General features: G+C 32.5%; 1 protein-coding gene across 1 annotated transcript in view; it reads right to left on the reverse strand.

Annotated features, from left to right (window-relative positions):
- The window catches only part of LOC106477324 (manganese-transporting ATPase 13A1-like), a 63,277-nt gene that overhangs the window by 29,451 nt on the left and 6,948 nt on the right, over positions 1 to 26,878 (reverse strand). The window contains exons 2-14 of the mRNA XM_013937910.1: positions 26,741 to 26,830; positions 22,404 to 22,594; positions 21,115 to 21,343; positions 19,473 to 19,542; positions 12,639 to 12,745; positions 10,357 to 10,486; positions 8,527 to 8,709; positions 6,806 to 6,943; positions 6,225 to 6,345; positions 5,114 to 5,268; positions 3,905 to 4,080; positions 3,173 to 3,283; positions 530 to 655 (exon numbers count right to left, since the gene is read on the reverse strand). Of these exons, the coding sequence (XP_013793364.1) occupies positions 530 to 655; positions 3,173 to 3,283; positions 3,905 to 4,080; positions 5,114 to 5,268; positions 6,225 to 6,345; positions 6,806 to 6,943; positions 8,527 to 8,709; positions 10,357 to 10,486; positions 12,639 to 12,745; positions 19,473 to 19,542; positions 21,115 to 21,343; positions 22,404 to 22,594; positions 26,741 to 26,830 (1,827 nt within the window). The remainder of the gene's footprint in view (positions 1 to 529; positions 656 to 3,172; positions 3,284 to 3,904; positions 4,081 to 5,113; positions 5,269 to 6,224; positions 6,346 to 6,805; positions 6,944 to 8,526; positions 8,710 to 10,356; positions 10,487 to 12,638; positions 12,746 to 19,472; positions 19,543 to 21,114; positions 21,344 to 22,403; positions 22,595 to 26,740; positions 26,831 to 26,878) is intronic.

Raw genomic sequence — 26,878 nt, forward strand, 5'->3', positions numbered from 1 at the left:
TTAAAAATTACAGCAATATATGGACAGTCCAAGGAACTTCAGATGATGTGTTTAGAAGTTAGTTAGTAAAAGGTAAAGTTTGCACACAGAAATGCCACCATAAAAGTTTACTCAGAAATGTCTTATGAGACATTTGAAACAGTTTCATAAGCCCATGAGCTATGCACTGGAGATCCTTGATCTCACTTACAATCATTCATTAACTATATCTTGTACCATGGCACAATCTATTACTTAATGAAAATGCCTTCTTCTATCATGTGTTCTTACTCTCTCTGCTTGCAATGTGTGTGGAATAACAACAGAACAATCATCTAATTCTATCTCTATGTGTTTCCAACACTGAATATCAATTCTCTATGTGTTTCCATTATGAATATCTCATTTGAGCAGAAGAAAAGCTATATACATTACAACAAATATACATCAGTTAGAAAACAAACATGGTTACTTTTTAACATCTTACTATCAAAACTGTTAAAAACAGCTATACATTATTCTTGTCCAAAAATAATACACAAAAACTTACATGATGACTGGCTTGTTGAATTTCTTGGATGATGTTTTTAGAGTCTGATTTCAGAGGACAAGAAATTATTACAAATCCTGCAAACTCCAAATGACTTTCCACAAATTCTCGTGTCATGTCTCTAACCTAGAATTATATTTAAAGTAGAAGAATACCTTCTGCATACAACTTCAGGTTTACTTTATTAATCTACAAATGAAAAATCTAATTATTGCTTTGAAGGAAAAACTGTAATACCTTGAACTCTAATAATTTTCAACATATATAACAGTTTTGCAAATTTTATTTACTGTAAGACACATAAAAATATTTTTACAGCAAGTCCCATTTATGACATCATTTTACTGCTAGCAACTATTGCTACTCTCTTTACAGAATTATTAGGCCAAACATTATCAACCTATCATTACTTCAATAATGAGAATAAACAAACAGAAATTAACAATCAAGTAATAAAAAGATCAGAGAAATCATTTTCGTAATAAGTCAAAAACCATGACACAAATAAAATCTTGTTTTTATTCAAGTATACACAAATTTAGAAAAATATTAAATCATGATTTAATGTCAATATAAAAAGCAACAAAAAACATTAAATATAAAACCTGATGTATTAGGAAATTTGCTATTTACCTATATAATAAGTCATTATTGATATAATCCTGTTTACAACATAATTTTAAGATCCTATCCATATAAGAGTACAAAACACAGGTTTTTTGAGATGTAGTGTGACGAAATTGTTGATGTGGCGGAATGATTACAGAGAAAGGTTTACGGTAAATGGTAGCTTCCAGTTTATCCTTATTTTTACTCACTAAAACACCCAAAAAAGGTAAACAACAATTTATCTCAACTTCATAATTAAATCTTATAGAATTATCAATGTTATTAAGGTAATTAGCAAAATTAGCTAGTTCATCTTTACCATACCACCAAATCAAAAATGTGTCATCCACATGCCTTAAACTAACTTCAGGTTTTTTATCTGCTTTTTATAGTTCTTCTCTTTCAAAACTGTCCATAAATAAATCACACAATAATGGGATAAAGGAACCCATAGCTAAACCCTCGTTCTGTTTATAAACATTGCTATTAATTTGGAAAAATGAGTTTTCAACACATACTTCTAACATGTTAATTATATTCATTATTTCTAAGACTGAATTATTATTTTTTTCAGTTTTTTTCTCAAAACATTCAATAGCTTTTTTCACAGGTACTTTGGTAAACAATGACACAACATCAAATGACACCAAAATATCTTTTTGATCTAAAATTATATGCTCAATTCTTTCCACAAATTCAAACAAATTCTTAACTGTGTATTTATTTTTATCCCTTATTTTAGCACAACCTGAAAATGTAATTGGTATGAATATACGTGAATCTATTGAGATAATTAAATGTAAAAAAAGTAAATATAAATTATTGAATAAAGAGGATGGACCTGATGGAAATATTATCAGCAGAGGGCATGAAATTCTTTAATGAGGATGACGCAAGGGTACACGTCAAAACATGTAGAGTGTATAAGATTGTTTTCAAGTCTCATCGGGGTTTTTTACCACTTTTTAACCTTGTATAGTAACTTATTATTTTAGTAATTTGGAGACTGGAAACAATCTCATTTTTAGAGAATTGTGTATAAAATAATCTTTGTTTTTGTAAAAAAATTTTTTTTAGTTTTTAAGATTGAACATTACACACGTGCCAAATAATTTTGAAAAAATAGGAACACATCTTATAATGCTGCCAAAATGGTAACATCTCACATTTACCCACTAAAAGTTTATACCAAAGAAACACTGGATGTATAACAAAACACAAATATACCAAATAAAATATAAAAAGTACTAAGAGAGATAAGAAATCTTCTTAATTTTTAACTCATTCTTTCACTTAGCAAATATTTTGTACATTCCCAACTAAATCTGATAGTTAATAGAATCCCTTCTCTAAGCTGATCATTTTAAAGATATGTCTAGAAGACCTAGATCAAATAATAATACTAGTTTAAAAAAAAAGTTGGAGAGAAAGAAAATAATATAACTTCAAGTAATAGAAGAAACAGTTTAGCTATTATTACTAATAATGTTTTCAGTGAACCATGTTCTCAAGATTAAAGTTGCAAAATTAGATTTTATCGGCCCATAAACACAAGTATTATTAAGATTAGAACTGAAATAATCAAAAGGAATGCAAAATGAGAGAGAGATGGAACTTAAAGCTTTACTAGCGATTACAATAACATAATTAAAAGTACAGAATACGAGACTTTTTGTCACTGCCTATGATATTTATTTCTGACTTTATTCATGTTACTTTAATGCTTAATTTTTTGTTGAGTATTTTAAGTACACTAAATATCTTAAAAACTAATTTCAATATCACCTAAGAAAATTTATAAACTAGCCATATGTGTTCAACTGTGGTTTTAAAAAAAAGGGTAAATAAAAAAGTACACCTTTAGGTAAAGCATAAAAGTTAAGTACATTTTTACGTTAACTCATGATAGCTCTAAAATATGAAGATCAGTGAACCTTTTACAGGTTACTAGAAATAAAATGCTTAACATGGCATCAGTGTTTATTTTTAAATTTTCAAACCTTCAACAACAGGAATAAAAGCTTTTTTCTTTACCTGCTGATGAGAAAGAGATCCCAAAGTCTTCCTACCCAATGCTAAGACGCGAGCTCCACGTCTGGCCATCTCTAGGTAAGTATCATTATAGCTAACAGGAACTGAATCAAACTAAAATTAAAACCAACAGTCACATATTACTTAATTTACCAATTAAGTAACACAATATCTCAACAATATAAAATTGGCATTATTTGTATGTATCTTTGAAGAAGTTTAATAAATTTCCTAATAAAATTGATGCTCTTATAATGTAATAATGAATATAAAATGAGAAAAGTGTTACTAGATACTAACATACACAAAATATGATCTACATTCTACTAAAAACTTTTATTTCTCAATATTCTAATTCCTTTAAAATTACTACTTCTTTAATCTAACATAAAACAGAAACATTTCTTTAGTCATGTATTCCAATACTGTTTGAATTGTTCTTTAAAGTAATTACTTCTTTAGTTTAATATAAGACATAAAAATTTCTTTAGTCGTGTATTCTAATACTGTTTGAATTGCTCTTTTTAGTTGTAACATGTACCTTCCATGTGTAATATCTCACAAAATATTGTAAACTATGTTAAATGCTCTTTAAACATAAAACTTACAGTTGGAATAAATGATGAATAATTACATTTATTATATAAGCTAATAGCCAACACCATATTTCCACTCTTCTCGTAAAAATAGGATTTTAGCATTTTTAAAACTAAGGCCATGTATAATGCCACTCACCATTGGCCGCAATGTTTCTGGGGCTCCTTTTACAGTAGCAATGTAAATAGTGTCTGAAGACCCAGGAGTTGTATACCCAGCAATAACTGACATCCGTTTGAGGGCACTGGAAAAATGGAACCTATGGAAGATTTTTATTCCTGGTGACTTGCCCTTTTTTGGTATAACAGCATCACCTGATGAAATTAAACAAAATTAAACTATTCAATTAAGTAATAAGGTACAAACTACATGGTGCTGCATGACAATTAAGGTCAAAACTATAAGTCAGTTACAAAATTTGTTTGATAATTCAGACCTTGTTTTAGGAAGTATCATTATGTTTGATAATTCAGATCTGTTTTAGGAAGTATCATTATGTTTGATAATTCAGACCTGTTTTAGGAAGTATCATTTTATTTGATAATTCAGACCTGTTTTACGAAGTATCACATATGAGGTGTAGATCAATAAAATGGAGAAGTCTGCTGGTTAGTGATTATAAGGAGCCAATGCCTATTACTCAACAACTGTGGGTCTTATACTAAGAACAGAAGGAAACACAATGTGTTTATAGTAATAACTACTCCACTTTCCATTAACAGAAATTTATAATAAAAACAACTCATAAACAAGCCATTAGAAAAAAAAATGAATTGTTTTGATTTGAACATAAGTCCTTGTAGATATTTTATCCTTTTATGGATATTCTTATCAAATGGGTTACTAAGAATAGTAGGACTAAAAAAAGGACTACAATAAGTGATTTGTTCTTATAGATAAGTTAAGAAAAACTACTGACATGCCTGTCTCTGTCATTTATTGATAATGTTTTTTAAATTAAAAATTCAAAGTTTTTGATTGCATATTTTAACATAGAAACAATTAAAATTAAAGAACATAAATAAATATGAAAAGTGACATAAAAGTTGGAACAATTCATATGACAAACAATAAGTAAAGAAATCAAGTTCAATCAATAGCTCAGTGTATTAACTGGCTAATTAGCAAGAAAAACAGAAATTATGGTGAGAAGTTTGATCATAATCACACAAACAAAATATACCTAAGTATAAAAAAATATTAACAAAATATCATTTGTTAAATATAACTTATTTAGCAGCCATCTTTCTAGGTCATGAAACATTTATCTCACTCAATGCTATAAGAGTCAATTAAAATAAATTAGCTCTTTCAAGTATGTATATAAAATGAAATCCAGCTACTGACCTTTGGTCAATGTCCATTCTATAGCAGTCAGAGTTGCTTTTTCTAAAGGATCTCCAACCATACCATCCTCCAATTGTACTAAGGAATGACAAGTGGCCAAAATCTGTATGGTTTCTATTGGAGTATCAGATATGGCACAAATTGTCTCTTTTTCCCTGAAATAAAACCTACTGTGTAACCAAATGTCAGACAAAAATGCACTTTAAAGCAAAGTTTCTGGGAATAATATATTAAAAAGTTGGAGTACGATTCACTAATGACTCACTCGAGCCATTTATGGTCACCATCACAGTAGAGTGTATTAAAATTTCACTGTGAATTCAAAAGTTGATTCAAAAATTACATCAATTAATGCAATAACTGTTAGGCATTCTTTCCTCTACATTACCTGCTAAACTTTATTGACACAAAAGTACATATGAAATTCAAAACTACAAAATTATTTTTTGATTAAGCTTCTGAGGTTTGGAAAGTAATATATAGTATGTCAAATATAATTCACTACCAAATATACACAAAGCTGCACAGTGGGCTATAAAAAAACAGAAAACATTACAACATGTGACAGTTTATAGCTATATTTCTTACATTCTCATGTAATATAGATGAGTGGAAATGTCAAATAATTTTGCACTAATATTAAAAAACAAAAAACTTTAAAAGCAGTAAATAAAAAAATTAAGCCTACAGTTACTCTTAGCTTTTTATTAAATATAACTGACAGTAACATCTACACCAAAATAGAATGTAATGTCTTCATGTTTTGTTTAAAATTTGTCAGTTTTTCTTGGGAGAATGAGATATGCTTTGCCAAATCAGTAATAAAATTTCTTTAAAACACATATCAACATAGGTCGAAACAAACAGATTTTAAATACAGAAACATTTATCAAGTTTGTTTGAATATAAAACTAAAGCATACAAGAATAATTATTTTATAGTTTAAGCTTGATTTATAACATCTGTTATAGAAACTTTTGTTCTAGAAGGACATACAGGTCTCCCTTTCCAGTATTATATTGAATAATAAGAAGTACAAAAAGTATACACTTTACAGTTTCATGGGAATAATAAATATATTTTAAACAAAAGCATAATTTTTTAAACTTACTTCAAACCTGCTATTCCTTCAACCACAAGGTTATCACTAGTTAAAGTTCCTGTTTTATCAAAACAACAGATTTCAGTTTTTCCTGCAAATGGAATTCGGAATGGCTCGGTACAGTATACAGCTGGAATAGAAAAAACAAAAAAGCAGAAACATGACACACTTTATTGTAAGCTATTTGAAACTAACATAAATTACTAATACTAATCTTGGGTAACAATTGTTTCAAGAATTGAATGCAACAAGGAAGATGGCCAGCTTTGATCAAGGCTCTTTTACAAAATTTAGCATCAGTAAATAAAAGTGGTTTTGTTTACTAAGTAGTACATCACATAAGTAATCTTTTTCAGAATCATTTTAGCTTTGTTGCAGAGAACCTACGTGACCTTGTTAATTCTGTTTTGAAACAGTGTTTCATGGATAAAATGAAAATACCATAAAATATTATTGACTAACAACAAAAGCAGCCAATCCTCTATTGAAATGGCTACCAATTTTCGAGGTGTGCTACTCAAATTATTTGATAATATGGTGAAAAATACGTCCGAACTTGGTATATGAGAGTAAACTACTAAGTTACCTACCTAGCTTGGACAAAGCTAGCAAAGATGTGTTGACAGCCAGCGACAGCTCTATGGGGAGTTCAGGGGGAACAACAGAAGTTAAAATCAAAGTGCATTCTAGGAACAGCTTATATCTATTCCTATTTGGATCTTCTGTGCCTATAAGATGAAAAAAATGGAACACATTACGAAAAAAAGGAGTCATTCAAAAATGATCATACATAATTTCACAAACAGCAGCTTAGGATTAATACTAGTTCTACAAATATTTTTCAGTAACAGGTATCTTCAATTTAGTGACTGGCTATGTTTCAGTATCACATAAATAAAACACAAGGTATCTACTGTTGCTTTTAAGGCCAAGAACATTTTTTAGTTACAAGTGTTTAGTGGAAAACAGACTTATTAGTATGGATAATACACTAAAATTTAGAAGTGAAACAATAACACCGTGTTTGTTTATATTGATTGTTTTCAGTTATAAACAAGATGAAATATTTTAAATCCCTTATCCTATTCAGTTTCAAAGAGTACTGAAATTTACTTCACAAATCACTGATTAAATCTGAAAATTACAACCAGAGGTTCTGTTTCCATTTAGTAAATTATGTTCAATCTAACTCATGAAAGCAAAAGGAAAAATGTCTTTTAAAATGAAGTTCAATAAGATAAAATTAAAACTTTAAATAAATGGCCATTTATAGAGCAAGTGAAAATTGTAAATGATTAATCTCATGTGGTAGATTTGGTAGTTTAAGCTTGGAATGTGAAGTGATTTGTTAAAATATAATTTTTGGTTTTTAAATTGTCTTTTAAAAGTCAAATACAGTGTATTTCCATTCCTCTAAACATCATGTTAAACAATAAAATAAAAACATACAAGTCCACATTGGATAACAAAATTTACAAAATAACCAACTGAAATCTGAAAATTCAAAGATTTATCAACTCAACTAAATCAACTATAGAGTTGCAACTCAATGGAGTTTTATTTGGCTTTGGTGGAAAAGCTTTAAGACAAAAACTGTGACCCAAACCCTATAACTTAACCAATTTTGCAAATATAAAAAAACAAGTGTGTCTTCAATAAGCTCTATATCTATATTGGTATCAACAATGAATATTTGTATAGAAAACAAGAGGTGCATTATCTCACATTGGCATTGAAATTAAACAAATGTTCTGAAAGATAGAAATGGTTTATATGGATATTCACTGCCTCTATTTTAATATTTTAAAGTGGTATGACTTTTAGTAAGAAGCAGTAAATTACTTCCTTTTCTAATATATTTAAAGTTTTATCAAAAATTATGTAAATAGGTAAATAAAAAAAACAAGCTCCTGAAATTACTTAACTTTCTTCACAGTAATTAAAGTCTTACTGCAATTCTCGTGATAGCATCTTGTGGTATAAAGTTAGTTTTGACTTGGACATAATAAAACAAATGTTTGGACAATTGAGCAAAACTCGGAGTTTTTGAACATTAAAATAAAAAATTAAACCCACCAACATTTTACATTTTGTATGAAAGGTAAGTCGCTTTCTAAAACACCAACAACTGCAGAGTGTCCACTGCTATAGTTTAATTCAAATTTCTTTATTACAGAACATTTTTAAAACCAATAATGCATGAACTGAGATAAAGAAATACAAAAATCTCAATCTAGATATATATGAGAAAGCTTAAGTGGTTTCTCTTGAAACAAAATTTTGTAGATAATTTTTAGAAGAATATTCATACCTTTTATCCACACATAACCAGCTGCTGTAATGGCAAACACCAAGAGAAATAAGATAAAGCAAAAGGTTTCTAGATTATTGGCTGTTACTCGTTTCACACCAAACAGTATCGTCCTCAGGAGTTTTCCTTGGGAGGTGTTGAAGCTTGTACGCAAAACATATGCAATGCATCCATTATCTTGAGCTGAGAATAATAAAAACAAGTATTTACAGTTAGCACATACAACTTTGGAAAATGGAAATAATTGTTAACTTTGTACGTACTTAGCTGTCTTTAAAAGTTCAAAAATCAAAGCACTTCTATCATGAAAGATATATTTGTTTGTTGTTAAGCACAAAGCTGTGGGTTATCTGTGTCCGATCTTTAACATTACAAGCCCACAGACTAACTGCTGAGCCACTGGATGACATCACAAAAGGTAAGAAAATACAGCTCATCTTGAACATATATATATATATTCCGTACATTACAATATTCTAGTTCTGTGGCAAAAGAATGTTATGATCAGCAAATCTATTATTTTAAATAGTTTACATAAGAAATATATGTTGTGCAAAACCTGATACTGTCTGATTTGTTTTTGATACTTGGGCAAAATTACACAAGGGTTATCTGTGTTAGCCATCCCTTGAACTTATACAGTAGATGGAAGGTAGCTAGTAACAGCATCCACTGAAAACTCTTGGGCTACTCTAATAAAATAGAGGGACTTTACCTAGTATCTATAGTCTGGCACACTAACCCCTAGGCCAAGCCTGTTCCATCTAGTACAGAATAATTATGAGTTATTAAATAAATAAGTTTTATCAAATGAATGTGATATACCTTGATGTATATACATATCCACTGCACAATGTGTAACTGTTTGTGACTAGTCACAAAACATATTTCTAAACTACCTTACTTCGATATACTGTACACACATTTTGCTTGAGTGAATTTAACTTGGATGATAACTGAAAGAGCCAATAAAAAAAAACACTTCAAATAAACGTCTTCAAAATTTAAATGCCCAAAAGTTTAAAAGCAACAGTAGACTTTAAACTTCCTGGCTATTCAGATGTGTTTCACAGAGTATTATTTGGAAACCTTACTTTCAACATTTTCAGTAAGATTCAAAGAATAAACGTTTTTTGTTTATTAAGAGATAAAAATTGTCCAAAAAATATTTTGCAACAGCATTAGTGTACTTCAGGCATGCAAAAACTGAGAGACTGTGGAAACGGGGCCCATCTTTCCAGAGGGATCATCCATGTACAGAGAAGCATTTGCATGAAAGTAGCTATTTCCATATTACACATGACAAACCACTTGAAACTTTTAAAACTACATGACTATAAAAATTGTTTTCAGAATGTAACTCACAAAGTTTACAAATAAAAAAATACTGTAGATAACAAAGCATATGATTAGTTTCTAGGCTATTAAAATTGCACCTTTTTACTAAGTGTAAATTTCCACTCATTCTTAGGTGATTGTCATTTATATCTGTCTGAACAAGTTACTGCTCATTATTGAGGTACCTTAAATGCTACAAATGTTTTTTCTTGACAGATCTGCACTTGTCTTAATCTTATCTTTTAAAACATAAAAAAGCAACATCTTGTAACTTCATATTTCTAAGAAAACTTTCCATAATTATTGTTATAATAACCAAAATTTGGTGTCTCATGGAGTACTTTATTATCATTATTTTCAGTAACAAAGCACTTATAGATATGCGGTCATATTAAATCAAACAGTGCCATGAAACAAAGTCTGTCATATGTAAAATCATTACAGGATTTTATTTCATCTTCTATGATGCCAGTAACATGTCTCCTTTATTACCTCTGAGTCCTGGGCTAGTCTTAGTGGGAGGTGTGTGTTGAAGTACTTTGGTTCCTCCGTAAAGAACGTGCAACCTTCCACCTGCTTCAATATCTAAATGCTGATGAGGTTCTAGGTTCTCTATAGGTTCCTGGAATTCAGAACCAAGAGAATGAATAAAACTCCATAAAACCAGTTCTTACAAAAATATTTGGGTGCTATTACCACAGACATAATCCATTATAACAATAAGTTGACAACCAGGACTGATTACGGTGTTGCGATATATATATATATATATATACATACACACACACACATACACATATATATCTAATACAAAATCCTATCTAGAGTGTGGAACAAGGATTGAGTTCAAAACAAGTTTCAATTAATAGAACAGAAAAAAACAATTTTTTATATATTGGAAAACTTGTCTAACTTGACAAAAAAATGTACTGGATCAATCTTTAGAGCCACCACGAAACTCAAAACGTTTTAGTTGTTTTTCACCCACACAAGTCAAATGTATACACTAATAACAACTTTTCATTACAATGACAGATCTTTTACTGTTTTCCAGTTTTGATTGATTTGTTTAAAAAATTACTTTATGTAACACTATTATATTGTGATGCAGTTGTTTACAAAATAGTTCATGTATTTAATAAATATATACTATTTTATCCATGGTAAGTTAACATTTTATCTGGTATTCAGTTCTACACAACTAATATATTTAGTCAGTGAATTGACAAATCATATTATTTATATCAAATATAAGAGATGTAATTTACATACATACATATGAATAGCAATATTTTCTACCACCCCCTCAAGAGATCACAGTTTTGAGACTTAAAAGTACCAATAACTAAGTTATTTTACCAAAATACTGTCTGCAACATACAGTGGAGAACACTCATAGCTCAATGCTTAAGTGAAATTAATAACTCTTTCATATCCAAGTTTGATAGTAAAAATTAGCTGGAACATGAAAAAGCAAATAAAAGAGTAAATTTGAAAAACAAAGCTAAATTAGTTCAGGAAAAAAGATTTAAGAAAACTCAGCTTGTAAGAGTATGCTTAGACCTGCAAAAGAAAACTCTAATGGACATACAAAACATCTAGAAATCCAGTGATCAGTATGTGAAAACATCATGACCTTGAAGATATCCAACAAGGGTATCAGGACATATAAGGATCATGACCTCAAGAATATCTAGTATGATAATGGTGATGAGAACCTGTAAACATCATCTTACAGGATATCTAGTAGGAAAAAGGTGATTGGGATATGTAAAGGTTTAATGATTTACATAAGTTTGACTTGGTGTCGCTTGGATTGCAAAAGCTTATAAATACGGGACATATACAAGTGCCATCTTGTTTAGACAAATGAATATCTGCCCAGAGTCTGCTGATAATAATTCAATATAGCCCCATGGCCATCAGTTGAAGGAATCGGCATACATAAAGACAAAGAATTTGAAAGGAAAATTAAAAATAAACTATAAGTGTAAAGAAAATAATGTAAAATTATGAATATGAGACAAAGAAGAATATTCTAGTGAATTTCTATGAAGAGTTGAAAAATAGGTACATATTTCCATTAGTTAATTTTAAACACTTCATTGCACTGTACATTCACGATAATAGATAGTTAGTGATATAGTAAAGAAAATGGAAAATAAAATATAAACATTTACGGAAACATCTGTTAGCTGAGCTTCTTGCACAGATCTTAAAATATAATGTTCATAAATGGAAACATCGGCTCATGTAGATACATAGATCTTGAAAGTCGAGTTGTTCAAAAGTTGAAAATAGCATTGATAACTGGATCAATTGTTGGTTGAGATGTTGCAAAAGAAATATCTGCTGAAGCTTTTCCCCAGACACTAATCATAGTAGAACAGTCTGGAAAATGATCTATAGGAAATAGTAAAGCCTATAAAATGAGTCAGATCAATGTAAGCCAGTAAAGCAATCACTGATTGGCGTGTCCTTTAGCCAATCAGGAAATGTCACAGACCTACTGAAGGATGTATAGATTGTACAGGAGTTCTTCTTGGTGGCAAAGAACAGGTTTATGTGTTTTAATAAAGGTGGCTTCCAAGATAGAGATGAAAGGAAGTTTACTTTTTTCGAATCAAATCCATCTTCCTTAACTGAAACTCATTTTTTAAATCTCTATATACAAAAGTTTCTATTCTAAAACAACAAGAAAAAGACTTAGAAGATTAAATTCATACCAAAAACAAATACATGTCTTACAGATAAATAGAACATGCTAATACTACCTTCATCTGGGGAACCGATTCTCCTGTTAGCATTGATTCATCTACAATACAGGGACCTCGCAACAGCAGTAAATCACATGGAACTAAATTATCATGTTGTGACCTTCCTATAAAAGTGTTAAAACACAAACAAAAGATCAAAATCATATTGAATGGTGTCAAATATCTACATCTATTACACCCCAAAAAAAACATTCTTTGCAAGTTTCAGCATTATACACAGTAAAAGTTAATGCCTCATGAATAAATAAGAATTTAAATTAAGACTGGGAGTTACAGCTCAGATGAGCTCTTGCATTGAGACAAAAAATTTCATTAGCAACTGCCTAAAACAAACAAAATGTAACTATTACACTTTATTTTTACAAAAAGCCCATAATAATCCAATTAGAAATAAGCTGTTCAATAATATTTAGAGTTTTACTATAAAGTTTAGTCATACATGGTACCTAAAAATGGAATCAACTTTATATCAACTTTGGAATATGATACTTTTACAAGAATAGATATCACACCAGCCTCTCTATCAAGAAGATCCAGGATTAAATCCTGACATCTACCACAACAGAAACAGTTCTCTTCATGACTTTTCTGAATACAACAGATTAGACATCAAAATACAGGATGAAAAACTAGTTAGTAATTAGTATCTAGTAATAATAATAACTATAAAAAGTAACTAATTAACAATTACACAATAACAATTATTTAGGTTACTAACCATGAAAATGACTGATATTTAATTGGCATAAAATTACTATAAATACTTCCCATAAAGTTTCAATCTTGTTCAAAACTTTTAGACAAAAATTAGTTTCACGAAAAAACAACACTTTTAAAAACAAAGCAAGGATGACATTTTACAACAGACCAGTGCAAACTATAAACCTAATAATACACAGGAGAGTATATTTACTTAAAAACAACAATTTAAATTCACAGTATGAGCATGAGACTTCACACCAAATCAATCCTTTAAGTTTAAGAACTGTCTTCTCCCTAAATTCCTGGTTTCAACATATAGGATAAGAAAAGTTAACATTTTCCTAAACTGAAAATGTATTTCTGACAGATACTTACTTCCTCTCACAAAAAGCTTTCTTGACTTATACTCCCTCTGTTGGTGCACATTTTCACTCATCACTAGCCTTGATACTCCCACTTATTTCTGCATACTAACATGCAAATAATTATGCAACAATCCTCCACCAATAGGAGTGAAACACTACCCCTATTTTAACTAGCACTCTATCTCTAATCTTGCAGCTGTTAACCAGTTTGAGATTGGTCAGATCACACCAAACCACACCAGAAGTGTGGAAGATGGGTAGGAAACATGAGAAGAGCTAAGTAACACTGTAAATACACTTTTAATTTAGGAAAATGTTAACATCTGATAAGATATTTTACCTCTTCTCACAAAAAGCTAGAATGCCACATTGAACTGGTTTAGGGCCAGTGAGAAGATGATCCACCTTTAGAAAGCACCCAAAGGAAAACCATAGGGTGTGAGAAGGAATTAAAACAACACACCTGTGGAAGACCACATCACTTCTTAACCTATTAGAGTGGAAACAAGAGGTACCCCAAGAAAAGTTATAGAAATAATGAGAACCACTCAGTGTAGAGTGGATAGTGTGTGACAGACTGTAAAGGAGAGTTCAACCTCAACCATTGCCTGGCAGCATTTGGAATTGTACATCAGTTCCATGGTAGGAAGAGGGTCCTCTACTTTCACCTCACGAATGGGTAAAAGCAGGGAAAAGGAACTTCTATACCAAGAATCCTCCTCTGCACGTGCACATCTCCAACAGATCTGCTGGGAACTGACATCTAGTCGATGATAGGAAGGAAGAGAGCCCAGGTGTGTTTACTCTCAGGTCCAAAACGTGCCGGCATTGGAAACTTTTTGTCCAAGTTGCAGTAGGAGGAGGGTACCCAGCTTTACACATGTGGGAATTCATGTCTCATCCAGCTACAACCAACACAAGATACACCAGGAACCAACATCCAATGGACGGTAGGGAGAGGGACACGTGTGAGGACATATGTGGCTGGACCGACTTCAACCAACATCCAATCCCAAACAACTGATATTCAGAAGATGGTAGGAAGGAGGGTGTCTCAGCCAGAGGGGCAAACTGCAATATATATGGTGGAGTACTACATGCAACACCTGGCAGAATCTGGAATTATACAACAGGTCTATGGTAGGAAGGGCATCACACCATCTAAACCAGCAGAATGCCACCACTCTACTCTCAACTGAGTGATATTGTGTACACACAGAAGGACAAGCCTCCATGGTCCACCACCCCAGCAGCTAGGAACTTGTAATTGGCAAGGACTCCCATACTCCACTAGAAAAAAAAGGAGGGAAAAAATGCTTGGGAAAGTCCAGAGGATCATAGCACTGAAGACAGTGTAATGGGTGACTGCAATACTCTATTTTGAAATGCATAGCAATCATGTCAATGGAGTCGATCAACCAACACCTGGTGGTATCTGGAATTGTATATTAGGTCTGTAGTAGGAAGAGTCTCAATGTAATGGATCATCAGAGATGGTCAGTAATCCCTGTCTGCTTTACTCATGTTAGTGCATGTGTGTACACTCTGGGTCAAACATATCTATGAAACAACAGACCATGAGGGATACCCACGAGTGGCCCTGCAAAACAACCCATATCATGGGTGTAACATGACTGAGTGATGTGCTATAATATTGTATTTCGATGCATAAAGGACACATTGACAGAACGATAAACCAACACCTGGTGGCATCTGGAATTGTACATCAGGTCCGTGGTAGGAAGAGCCTCAACATCCAATTAATTTATCATGGTATAAAATTACAGATCGTACAGTGCAGATTTGAGACTAAGAATACCTGGTCATGCAACACTCGCCACAGAGCAGGATTCAAATATGTGATAAAGACCTCTGCAAAGAAAAAGAATGGAATACTTTCCAGCCGCAGATAAACAGTTACAGCAGTGATGATGTCTCCCAAATGAAGATGGAAATTTGCAGCCAGGGACATGGTAATGTGATGGATCTGATGGGTAGAAAAATGAAAAAAGGCAACAACGATCAGGAGAAGGGAAAAAAATGCCAGGCAAATTCAATCTGGAAAGGGAGAAAAAAAGGTAACAGGAAAGGTGAGGATTTCACAAAAGAAACAGATGGACTTGGGAAGCATGGAAGGGAGCGGTACATGTCATATACCATTGGAGAGCCTTATTGATTGGACAAAAGAGGAAAGGCAAGAATGGAAAGCTCATAAAGGTGGAAAGGGAAAAATACCCTCTTGAGCAGCCAAAGTCTAGAGCATAAAGGAATGATCAGGAAAAAGCAGAACATAGGAACAAAAATGTCATGAACATCAATTGCGAACACATCAGAAGGACAACATTTGCATGCCAACAAGAGCAGGAACACAAACTTCAAGGAAAAATGACTTAAAGAACATGAAGAAAAAAAAAAAAAAAAAAAGGTGCAATGAAGGACAAGGAAAAGCATATAGGGCCACATAGAGGTGCTAATCTGGAAGGGAAGCAGGACAGAGAATACAGGCAAACAGAAGGAACAAAACAACATGGATAAGACTGGCAATTGGAAAATACAGCAAAATTGGTAAACCATAAAGTGGCAGATAATGCCACCCTATAGCCCACAGCAGAGGAAACCAAAAGGCCCTGTTCAAAAAGCTGAAGCAAAAAGGATGGGAAAGGACTATAATCCCTAAGTGCAGACAAAAAAGTGGTATGTGTACCATGTATGTAGGTAAACCTCCATGGAGGAAGAAAGAACAAGACAAATCAAAGGAAGCTACAGGCAAAAATCCAGCCATTTAGGTGAAGGACTGGACAAAGCCATATGTGAAGACAGAGTGAAGGTACCGACAAATGACACATGCCAGAGTATGGCTGACAGAAGAGTGTCTGAGATAAAGAAAGAGAAATGGACGAGACAACAAAAACCAGTGCAGCAGTGGAAATCACGTGTGAATTGGCCAATACATAACCAGCAGCAGAACACAACATAGAGTGGTGTATTGAGAAGAGTGACAAAAGCGTCCAAGTCTGGGACACCCCACAGAGCACACAAAACCTGAAAAATGGGAAGATCTGAAGACCATACCACAGAGAGAATCTTGTCAGGATGGGATAACTGATCTGAGACCAGATTCAGGGTGCCCGGATTATGACATGGCAAAAGTGATGGGTGACAGTGGGCCCAACACAGAAGATTCAATATGAGAAAACAGAGGCCTGTCAACTGAGCGTCTCTTGCATGGTGATGTACAAGACTACTATAGAAACAACAGAGTGAACCAACCAGCTCCTAGGAGCCCGAACAAAGTGAAGGAAAACTCAATGTACAGCAAGAAGTTCCAAGATTGATATGAAGAGAGGACTCGAAAAGAGAACATTGCCTTGAATGAGGAACATCCACGGAAATATTGTTCTGATCCAACCACCAGTTAAAGTCGGAATGTAAGGGAGTGGGAAGGGTAAGGGGGCATCTAACAGATCCTGAACAAAGCTCCATTGGTCTATCAAAACCCATTGACAATAACACAAGAGGGTGTGACCAAGAAGAATGGGGGTTTCAAAAAAGCCTATGTCTTCAAAAGAGAAAGAACTTCTCACACAGTAGTAGAAGGAGAAGATGAGATGCTGCATACAAGACATTCCATAGCTCGCAAAAGAAGTGAAGAAAGTAGGGTCCAACAGAGAAGGGAGTTGAAAACACTCCCAAATTAACCCAAAAATTATGTGGGTGTGAGGAAAAATTGCTCCACTTAGACAAGCCAACCCATAATGACAGTGTCCTTGAGAAGAAACTGAGGATGTAGGACTGAGTCATCTTGTGAGGAGGCAAGAAACAGCTATACATCCATAGAACAGTAGAAATGAAAGCCCCAAGAATGAATCAGGTGGGTAAAAGAATGAGATCCTTAGGAAGGATGGAAAGCTGGATTGTATAACAACAGGGGAGATGAATGGAAGTAGAGGACAAAACTTATTGAAACGATTTTCAGAACCTATGTTTTGACTGCTCAGGTCCTCCAAACATGGACAAACTGAAAGAGCCTGGCCCCCATCAGCCATGACCCAAGATCGGTGGTCAGAGTAAGACAACTATGGGAATAGGCAATTGAATTATTGGGGTCTGATCCCCACTAATGAAGAAGTGACATCAATGCTGTGTGTACAAATAAGAATAAGGGAAGTTGGAACAATGTTAATCAAAGGCATAATTGTCCACAGTATTTGGGGGTTGTGGCATACCAAACCCAAATGCAAATGCTCCCCAAAATGACTCACATGAACCTAATTATACAAGGAAGAAGGAAAAACTAAAATAATGATGCAAAGGCTAGTCCCAAGAAGAACAGGGGTGGAACATAGGAAACAGGAGATAGGGACAGAATATAACCTACCTGATTAATCAAATCCACCAAAGGAAAAAAAGAGATCTGGGCAAGACCCCCCAAAACAACATGCAACTAAGAGGCACATCCAAGATGGGGAAAAAAAGGCTGATCAAATCCAAAACTTCCCAATCACTGAAAACCATGATAGAACCATCACAAGTTTGTTCTGTTTGTTGCATGAAATTGTTCAACTCCAAACAGACCAGAGCCATCAGTTCATATGATGACAATCGTAGTTCTGACCTATTAAGCATGGATGACAATTCTGCTGCAGCAGTTGTAGTCATGACCAACAGAAAATGTGAAAGAGGAGAGAAGACAAATAAAATAATTTTTAACTTTCCACAAAAAGAGACTGAAAACAGTAAAGAACAGTGTAATTAAAGTAGAAAAATTAAGAAAGTAAAACCTGTGGACAAGTGAAACCTCAAGAAAAAACTCATCTATTCAACGAGACTGTCAATGGAGAAGTGGTTAACATTAGAGAGGGTGATAGTTACAGTAGGGGTAGTGTTGCACTCCTATTGGTGGAGGGTTACTACATAATCACTTGCATGTTATTATGCAGAAATAAGTGGGAGTATCAAGGCTATTGGTAAGCGAAAATTTGTGCCAATACAGGGCAGTATACGTCGAGAAAGCTTATTTGTGAGAGGAGGTAAGATATCGTATCAGAAGTTCATCTTTAGATTCTATAATTTCTCTGAGGCAGAAGTTTTATTTTTCCCAACTAAACAGTCTTTTTTTCTCCACTCAATGAAGGTGGCAATAGATTAAAAACTGCTTGGCCTCAAACAATTTTGTACATTTATTACTAAACATGTAATACATCATAGCTGTACACAGTCTTAAGCAAAAGGCAAAATAGTTTTCAAAGAGAGGTATGGTGACATTCTAAAACTGAATGTCTAAATATTAATCAACAAATGGTGTATACTTTCTTCCAAACCTCTATAGTTTTTGGTGTTGGATATGAATTTACTATAAAATTGGTTCTTTCAAAACTCTATGTAATACTGATGTTCAAATATAAGCTCCCTATCAAGTCTTGTTTAGCATGTGGTTGCCCAGAAATTTTTCTGGACATGTTCAAAAGATTTTATATTTAATTATCAGATTTACAAATTGTAATACTCAAGCTACCAGAAGAAACAGTTGAATGGTTAATTATGATTACTTTACATATATTTATTTTATAGTTTATATCACAATTCTTTAGAACAATTTCCTTGCATTTTACATCTTACACTGTACAGGCAAAAACATTTTTAGTTTATAATACTACAATATAGGCTTTTTCTTTTGACAAATTCCTCTTCACTAAATAACCAGCCTCCTGCTTCATATACGTGTAAAACATAGACCAATGTTTCACAAGTAATGTCACCTTACCTATGGAAACAATATCTCCTGGAATAAGATCACAGCTAATAATTGGACGCCACTTCCTATTTCTGTATACCTGTTAAAATATAATTAAGTCAAGAAGGAAAAATAGACTTTTAAACAAGGTGATACAATAACAACAATCACATATTGCATAAACCCTATAAAATGATGTTTAACTAATCACAACAATCAGACATAAAGACATTTACAATGAGAACAATTAAATATTAGAAAAAGACTTTGAATATCTAACCCAATATTACTTGTAATAGCCTAAGAATAAAATATTTTTCTCCTAAACCTGCTTTATGGTATATATTTAACCTTCATACAGTTACAATAATCTAAGTGGGGCCCTAACTTAAGAATGATAAGTTACATTTAAATATATTTATTTGAAAGAAAAGAAAGGAACAATACTATTTTTAAAGTATTTTTAATACATGGGAAATATCTACTGGCATTTACCGTAGCTAAAGATATATTTATTAGAAATTAACAGGCTATACCACTATGACAGATTACTAATTAATTTAACAGTGCCATCCTGAGATAACTTCATGCTTTGTATGACAAGAACGCTTGCATCTCCATCTTCTCAAATAAACTCTGATACCAATTTTGTGCATTTTTTTTGTTTTCAAAAATTGGTGTGAAATGGCATTTTTATAGTGAATTTACTGAGGAAGTAGGATTGTAGATGATGTGATTGATATGTTTTTATAAACCCCATTTTTACTTAAGTGTCAGAAGGTCTTGAATACTTAAAATTAAATAATTCACAAATGTAGAACACAACTGCCTCAATAATCAATGTCATAACTTCCCCTCTCACCAATCCATTTGTTGGAGAATATTACTATTATGTTATTGCCACTATTATGTAATTTCAACTTACATATTCATAAAGCCAATTTATCATACCACTCAGTAGTCTAATATTCCAAAGAAACTCACAAATTAGATATTTCTTGAAAGTATGCAGTTTTACTACAATACAAATAGATAAGTTAATAATAAACTATCTAATAGTTCCTCTTATTTGAATTGCAGTTAAGTTGATGAAATTGACAGCCCATTTATAAAATAAATATAAGTTAATACGGGAACAAAATATTATACGATGGTTCATATGTTATTCTGTCATTTTGAAAATGTATTAATTTTTTTTATTTTGCATCAGTATATAAAATTCCTATACATCTGTCAGTTAAGTACAAAGTTATTAAATTTTCTTTAGTATGAAATCTTTATAGAAGTATATGGTAAATGTAAGTTGTGGGTGGGTGCATCATATATCTTTATATATATATATCAAATATGAAACATTCTCTTAATTTCTCTTCTACTATAAAGTTGAAATTCAATCCATTACAATTTTTTTAAATATTTTTCTCTCAGTGATCAACAAAGATTCTAAATGTGAGTGAATAAAATTCAATATATTTAAATCTATCTAAAAAATTACTTCTATATATTTCAAAAATTTCTAATATATTTTTCTTAATAGAGAACTTATGTACATCAAATACCAAGTCTTGTATGTTTTTATGATATTTTTAAAACACATCAAAATAAATTAGAGGAACAACCAGACTTATTCGAGTTCTTAAATTTTATTTAAAAAATATATTTGAGTCGTTACCTGAATCATGTGTGGCTTATTTCCCATTTTTCGGATTTCTGAAAGATTCCGCAGTTGTTGTTGAACAAGGGTGCACTCAAAAGCAATTAACATAAACAGGGTGAATACACTGTAGTACCAATATTCGTCAAGACACCATAATCCCACACAAAAAACTTGAAAGACAAAAAATGGTGCGGTAGCTCTCTCCTTGAACAACTCCATGAACTCAGGAACAACCATTTCTAATCTGCAGGAAAACAAGTAAGGTGAGCCTTTAATGAAACAATGTTATCATACAGAATCGATAAGCTAACACCTATACAGTGCAAATCATTATTTATGAATTTAAATAGGTGCCTAAATATTTGTAACACTGTAGTTATTTTAATAACTAAACAGAGTACCTCTTGGAAACTATATAAATACAGGGTGGTTCTAAAAATCTATCCATCCTTTAAGTTATGCAAATTCTGTATATTGATTCTAATAGTTTTAGTTTTATTTCAGATAATATTGGAGAATGTCTAAAAATAAACCCAAAACCACTGACAAATTAAAGCAACAGATCACAAATGCTTTCCAACAAATCAGAGTTGAAAATTGGGTAACAGCATGTCAGGCCCTCCATCATAGATGTCATGATTGTTTGAATGCTGGTGGAGCTCAGTTTGATCAGCAGTTTATGTACAGTTAATTTGTTGTATGAAATATAAATAAAGATATTTAGCTGGCTCGTAGGTTCATTTACTATAGTCATATGAGCATTCAAAATGTAGGTACATTTATTTTGGGCCACCCTATAATTCACTAAACAAATCAAGGTTTTTTAGTAATGACTTTACTTAGTATCTTTATGACTTTAAACACGAGTTACTTGACTGTTTTTGATGCCTAATTTACTTTTACTTTTGTTCATTATTAATATCATTAAATTTTTTATATTGATAATTTAATGTTTGTAATTGGATATATTATACTATATACTTTCGAAAAAACAATAAATTTACTCTACAATTATGGAACTGTGAAGATTTCTTAACATTTACTTTGATTTCAAACTCTTATTAGCTGTACTAATTATAATAAAGAATTGGCAAAGGCTGTGAGGTTAATTATAATTTGGCTATTTGTAAAACTTGATCCAAATGTTTCATCTAAATTTTCTACTGGCTAGATCTGAACGTGATGTAATCTTACCACCTTGATAGAAAAACAATGTTGTTTAAGTATATTTCTATTGTTGAAGTATATCATTGTTATTAACTATACTGTTCTATTGTTCATCCATACCCATCACGTCTACTTACTCATTTTTCCCATACTTTCGTTCTGCTGCTGCTATTTCAGAATCTTCTTGATAACCCTTCCATTCCTGGTAGCATAGCATTGGTAAAGCAACAGGAAATTCTAACCCTTGAAAACACTTTTTGTTTGGTTCATATACATATTTTGTTTTCTGAAAAACAAACCATACTTGTCCTCCTTTTTCACCATCTCCCTTTTAAAAAATACATAAAAATCAGAAATTAAAGATCATTATCTTAACACTGTTATCAAATAAGCAAAATCTACATTTTATAAGTGTTATTATAATGTACAGTGCAACTAAAAAGTCTGATTATGAAAGTTAAAAGTAGAGAGAGAGAGAGAAAAAAAGAAAAAGTTTAACAATACCTATTATACACGTAGAACAAGTAGGAAATGTGCTATATAACATATTAGTTTTGCTATACACTTACATGTACAAATCAGAACATGATTTTTCAAACTTTATGTGAATGAATTAAAAATCTGCTTTTACAATTTATTTAATGTTGATTAGCAAGTGTAAACAGTTAAAAAACAAGTTACTGATCAAAACAAATTTGGGGGAGTAAAATACAAATCTATAATAGGTTTTATGAAATTAAAATTAAGCATGTATAAAAATAAATAGAAACAATTCAATGATGAACAGAAGAAGCACATGCATTTTTTGTTTATAACAGTTTAATATCAGGAAATTATATTTATATCTTAGAAAGCTTATTGGCCAGATATATGGCAAATGATACTAAAATCCTAGGAAATTTTATTTATATCACTCTGTGGCTAGAGCCCTGTCCAGCTGAGAGAAAAGATCAGCCATCAAGTTCAAAGCCTCTGGCATGTGACAAGCCATTATACTAACCTAATGAGAATAAGCCCAAACTAGCAGGTCCAATATGTGGAAGCAAAGAGTCTTAGAAAAGGTACCCCTCTGACTGATAATATTAGAAATGACCGTGGAATTATTAACAGAATGGATAATGATCAACCGATCAATGAGATGAGGAAGGAAACGGGAAAAAGCTTGATACAGAGCAAGAAGTACAAGGCCACTGATGTGGAGTAAACATTCCTAGAGAGCCCATACTCTCAAAGTAACGTAGTCATTCAGAGATGCCACCCAGCCCAACAGAGAAGCATCTGTAAAGAGATGGAGATCTAGTCAGGAGACAGCAAGGGGATGCTCACAGTGGTTTAGGTATAGTCAAACCACTAATGAAAATCCTGTAGAAGAGGAGAGGGGAGGCACACAATCAAGGACAACAGCTCCTAAGAACCAACATTTCAACTAGAAGAGACATATGTGTGTGTGCAACCTAAAGGAATGAATGGTTCAAGGGAAACCAGAGTTCCCAAAAGTAAAATAGCCTCATGCACAGGGTGTAAAAGAGAATCCTAAACCTTGGTGGCAAGACATTCTATTGACTGTAACTGAAGTGGTGATGGCTGAGTTCGACTGAGATGGAAGTTGAATAACCTGCCCAGATGTACCAAATATAGGATGGACATGAGAAAAAAACAGAGAAACTTAACTGTGAGAAAAGGCATCCTCCCAAGAAAGGGTGAGGAGAAGCCAATCATTTGTGTAATAATGGAGCCTCAACCCTAATCCTTGAAGAAAGCAGGTGACTCAAATAAAGACACAAGGAGCAGACCTAATACCAAAAGAAAAAGCATGGAACTGGAAGACCCAATCCCAAAGAACAAACCAAAGAAACCATCTGGAGGATGGGGTGATTGGAATGTGTAAAAAAGTTTCCAAAATGTCCTCCTTGGTCATCCACAGTCTGAGTGAAAAGAACCATTGGAGAGGAAAGGAACCCTCCATGTGGAGTTGAGGGATGATTAAAAAAATACCAGTTGAGAAATGACAGGTCAATAATTGGATGCCATTCCCTAGTCTTCTTGCAGACCACAAAAAGATGAGAGTAATAACCAGGAGTAGGAGTAAAAAATATCAACTCTATGGCATTATTGGCCAAAAGATGCTGTTTTTAAGGCCTTTCTCTGCCAATATATGTTATAAACAATGGCCAGAAATTTCAAGTTTTATTTAACAAACAAAATATGTTATTTCATTTAATCTTTTTTTTAGAAAAATTTCTGATAATCAAAAGTTAAGCAAAACAAAGTGAAATGTTACACAACTTAAACTTTGGATACATACATACATACATCTGTTATATAAAGACATAGAGCTGTCTGTCCATCACGTCAATATTTCGGCCATTGTGGTACCGATCAACACACAACTTGCATGAAATGATGGCAAAAAGTAATTCTGTCTTTTTAAATTTATTCCAGGCATATAGATATATAAAACAGATGATGCACTACTTTGGGCATGTAATTAGATTTTAGGGTAGGTTGGTAGAGATCATTATGAGTAATAACATTGAATAGGGTATATGATTACCCCTTGATAAGTATTGTTGGTGCACAAGAATCATAATCACTGGCTAAAATTCCCCATTATATTTGCTTGGTTGCCAAGGAGATACATTGATACAACATCAACACATTTTATCCAATTGGAACCCTCAGCAGCAACTCTAAAATAAAATGCATGTTTTATTTGCAGCACACTTCAATTTTGAAAATATTCAAATTAAAGCATGCTTTTTCAGCTCAGCAGGCTAACATGAAAACCAGGAAGACAGTCTTCAGAAAAGACCGCCAAACAGGATGCAACTTGTCATTGCCTTGCTCACCAGAAGTTCACCTACCATCACGCAGAACAGAAGTGAAATACCCTTCAACACCATGCTATTTGCCAGAACATCGACTGTAAACTATTACAACAAGAGTGCAACACCACCCAACACTGTATCGCTTGCCAGGATGATGATCGTAGGGTACCAGAACAAGAAAGAAAAACTGTTGTACATCAGGAGGCAATGTTCAACTCTGAATACTGACAGCATGAGCAATTGCTACATATATATATATATATATTTTAATAGTCCAGTAGGCTGGCCATTGGTTAAAACTTTATGATCAGCGTGGTTGCATCTACTGCTGTTATGGCCAGTCCTCCCCTGACTACAAGTATCTATATATATATATATATATAAAAGCCACTGTCTGTTGGTAATAATCAGTTTGTTCATAACATCCAGTAACTTAGGCATTACAATTAGTGGTTCAAGTACCCAAACTTCAAGCAGAAGTTTAGAGCAAGCTCTTTCAATATTTGAAAAATCAAATACAAATACCAGGATATTTGAAATTAATATTTGTCAATGTTGGATTTCAAACACTGGATCTCAAGGTGGCTCACAAATTACAGCACTCGACTCTCAGATTTTCATTTTAATTGAACACTTCTAACACCATCTATGAAATAAATTCTAAATTAAAATTCTGAATAAAACTAAAAATAATTCAGAAACAATATAAGAAAGAAAACGTCCCTTAGTAAGAGAAAGCAAACGTAGATGGATGGCATGATAAAATCAAGAAAATTGAGTAAAAATTAGAATAACATAAACAGAGGAAAAACAACTGAAGAAACAAAGTGAAGGAGATAAATTGATGGTGAAAGACATGAAAATGGGTTCTGCCCCCCTATGTTTCCCTGTGCACTGAATGGGTTAATCAGCTAGTGTGTGTGTGTATATATATATATATATTTATATTGTTTTTTTACATGAATAATGTTGGAATATGGGTAAAGGACTTAGTGATGCAACAATAGTAAAGTTAAAATTCCTCATTTATGATTATGTTAAGCTAAATCATTAAAAAAAAACTCTCTCAATACACTATTTTGTACATTCTTATTAGGTAGTTACCAAAAATAAAAAATATCAGCATTAACTGTCAACTCATACAAAAACATTGTATGAACTTGACCTGTTAAGCACCTTTTACTAACCACAATTTTATACAATCAAATTAACTGATTTTTAGTTATGTTGATTGAATTAATAAAGAATCAGTTTTTGATCTGACTGGAGATTCTGATCTCTTATGACTTTCTTACTCGATGCTTGGTTAAAAGATTTTTATACCAGAAACTGCTTCCTAGTTTGCAGTGCTCACAAAAATATAAAAGCATACATGTACCAGTAATCATCAAAACTGGCTAATATTAAAGGCCCTAAGGAAAAGTTATTTTCACTTGAGAAACCTCTTCAACTTTGGGGTTCTCACATAAGCACAGTTAAGATGTTTCTGCAAGAGTTTTATGATGGGCTGAACTTGTAATCAGCTCTAACATAATCGTGTCCAGTTTTGATAAAGTAAAATATATACATTCGTGTGTGCTTCAGAATAACCAACTCTTGTTTCAAAAAACTATATGCACTTTGTATGACATAGTAGTTCATACAACCTGGTCATGATGGAGTTTTACAAGCTCTGGTGATCCATTGTTTGGAGTTGGAACAACTTTTACTAAGGATGCTTTCCATGGATCTTTCTCCTGAAATAAAAATAAATTGATAAATATAAGCAATTAATCTTACGAAAT

The sequence above is a fragment of the Limulus polyphemus genome, unplaced genomic scaffold, assembly GCF_000517525.1.
Source record: "Limulus polyphemus unplaced genomic scaffold, Limulus_polyphemus-2.1.2 Scaffold164, whole genome shotgun sequence".
NCBI classification, from domain to species: Eukaryota; Metazoa; Arthropoda; class Merostomata; order Xiphosura; family Limulidae; genus Limulus; species Limulus polyphemus.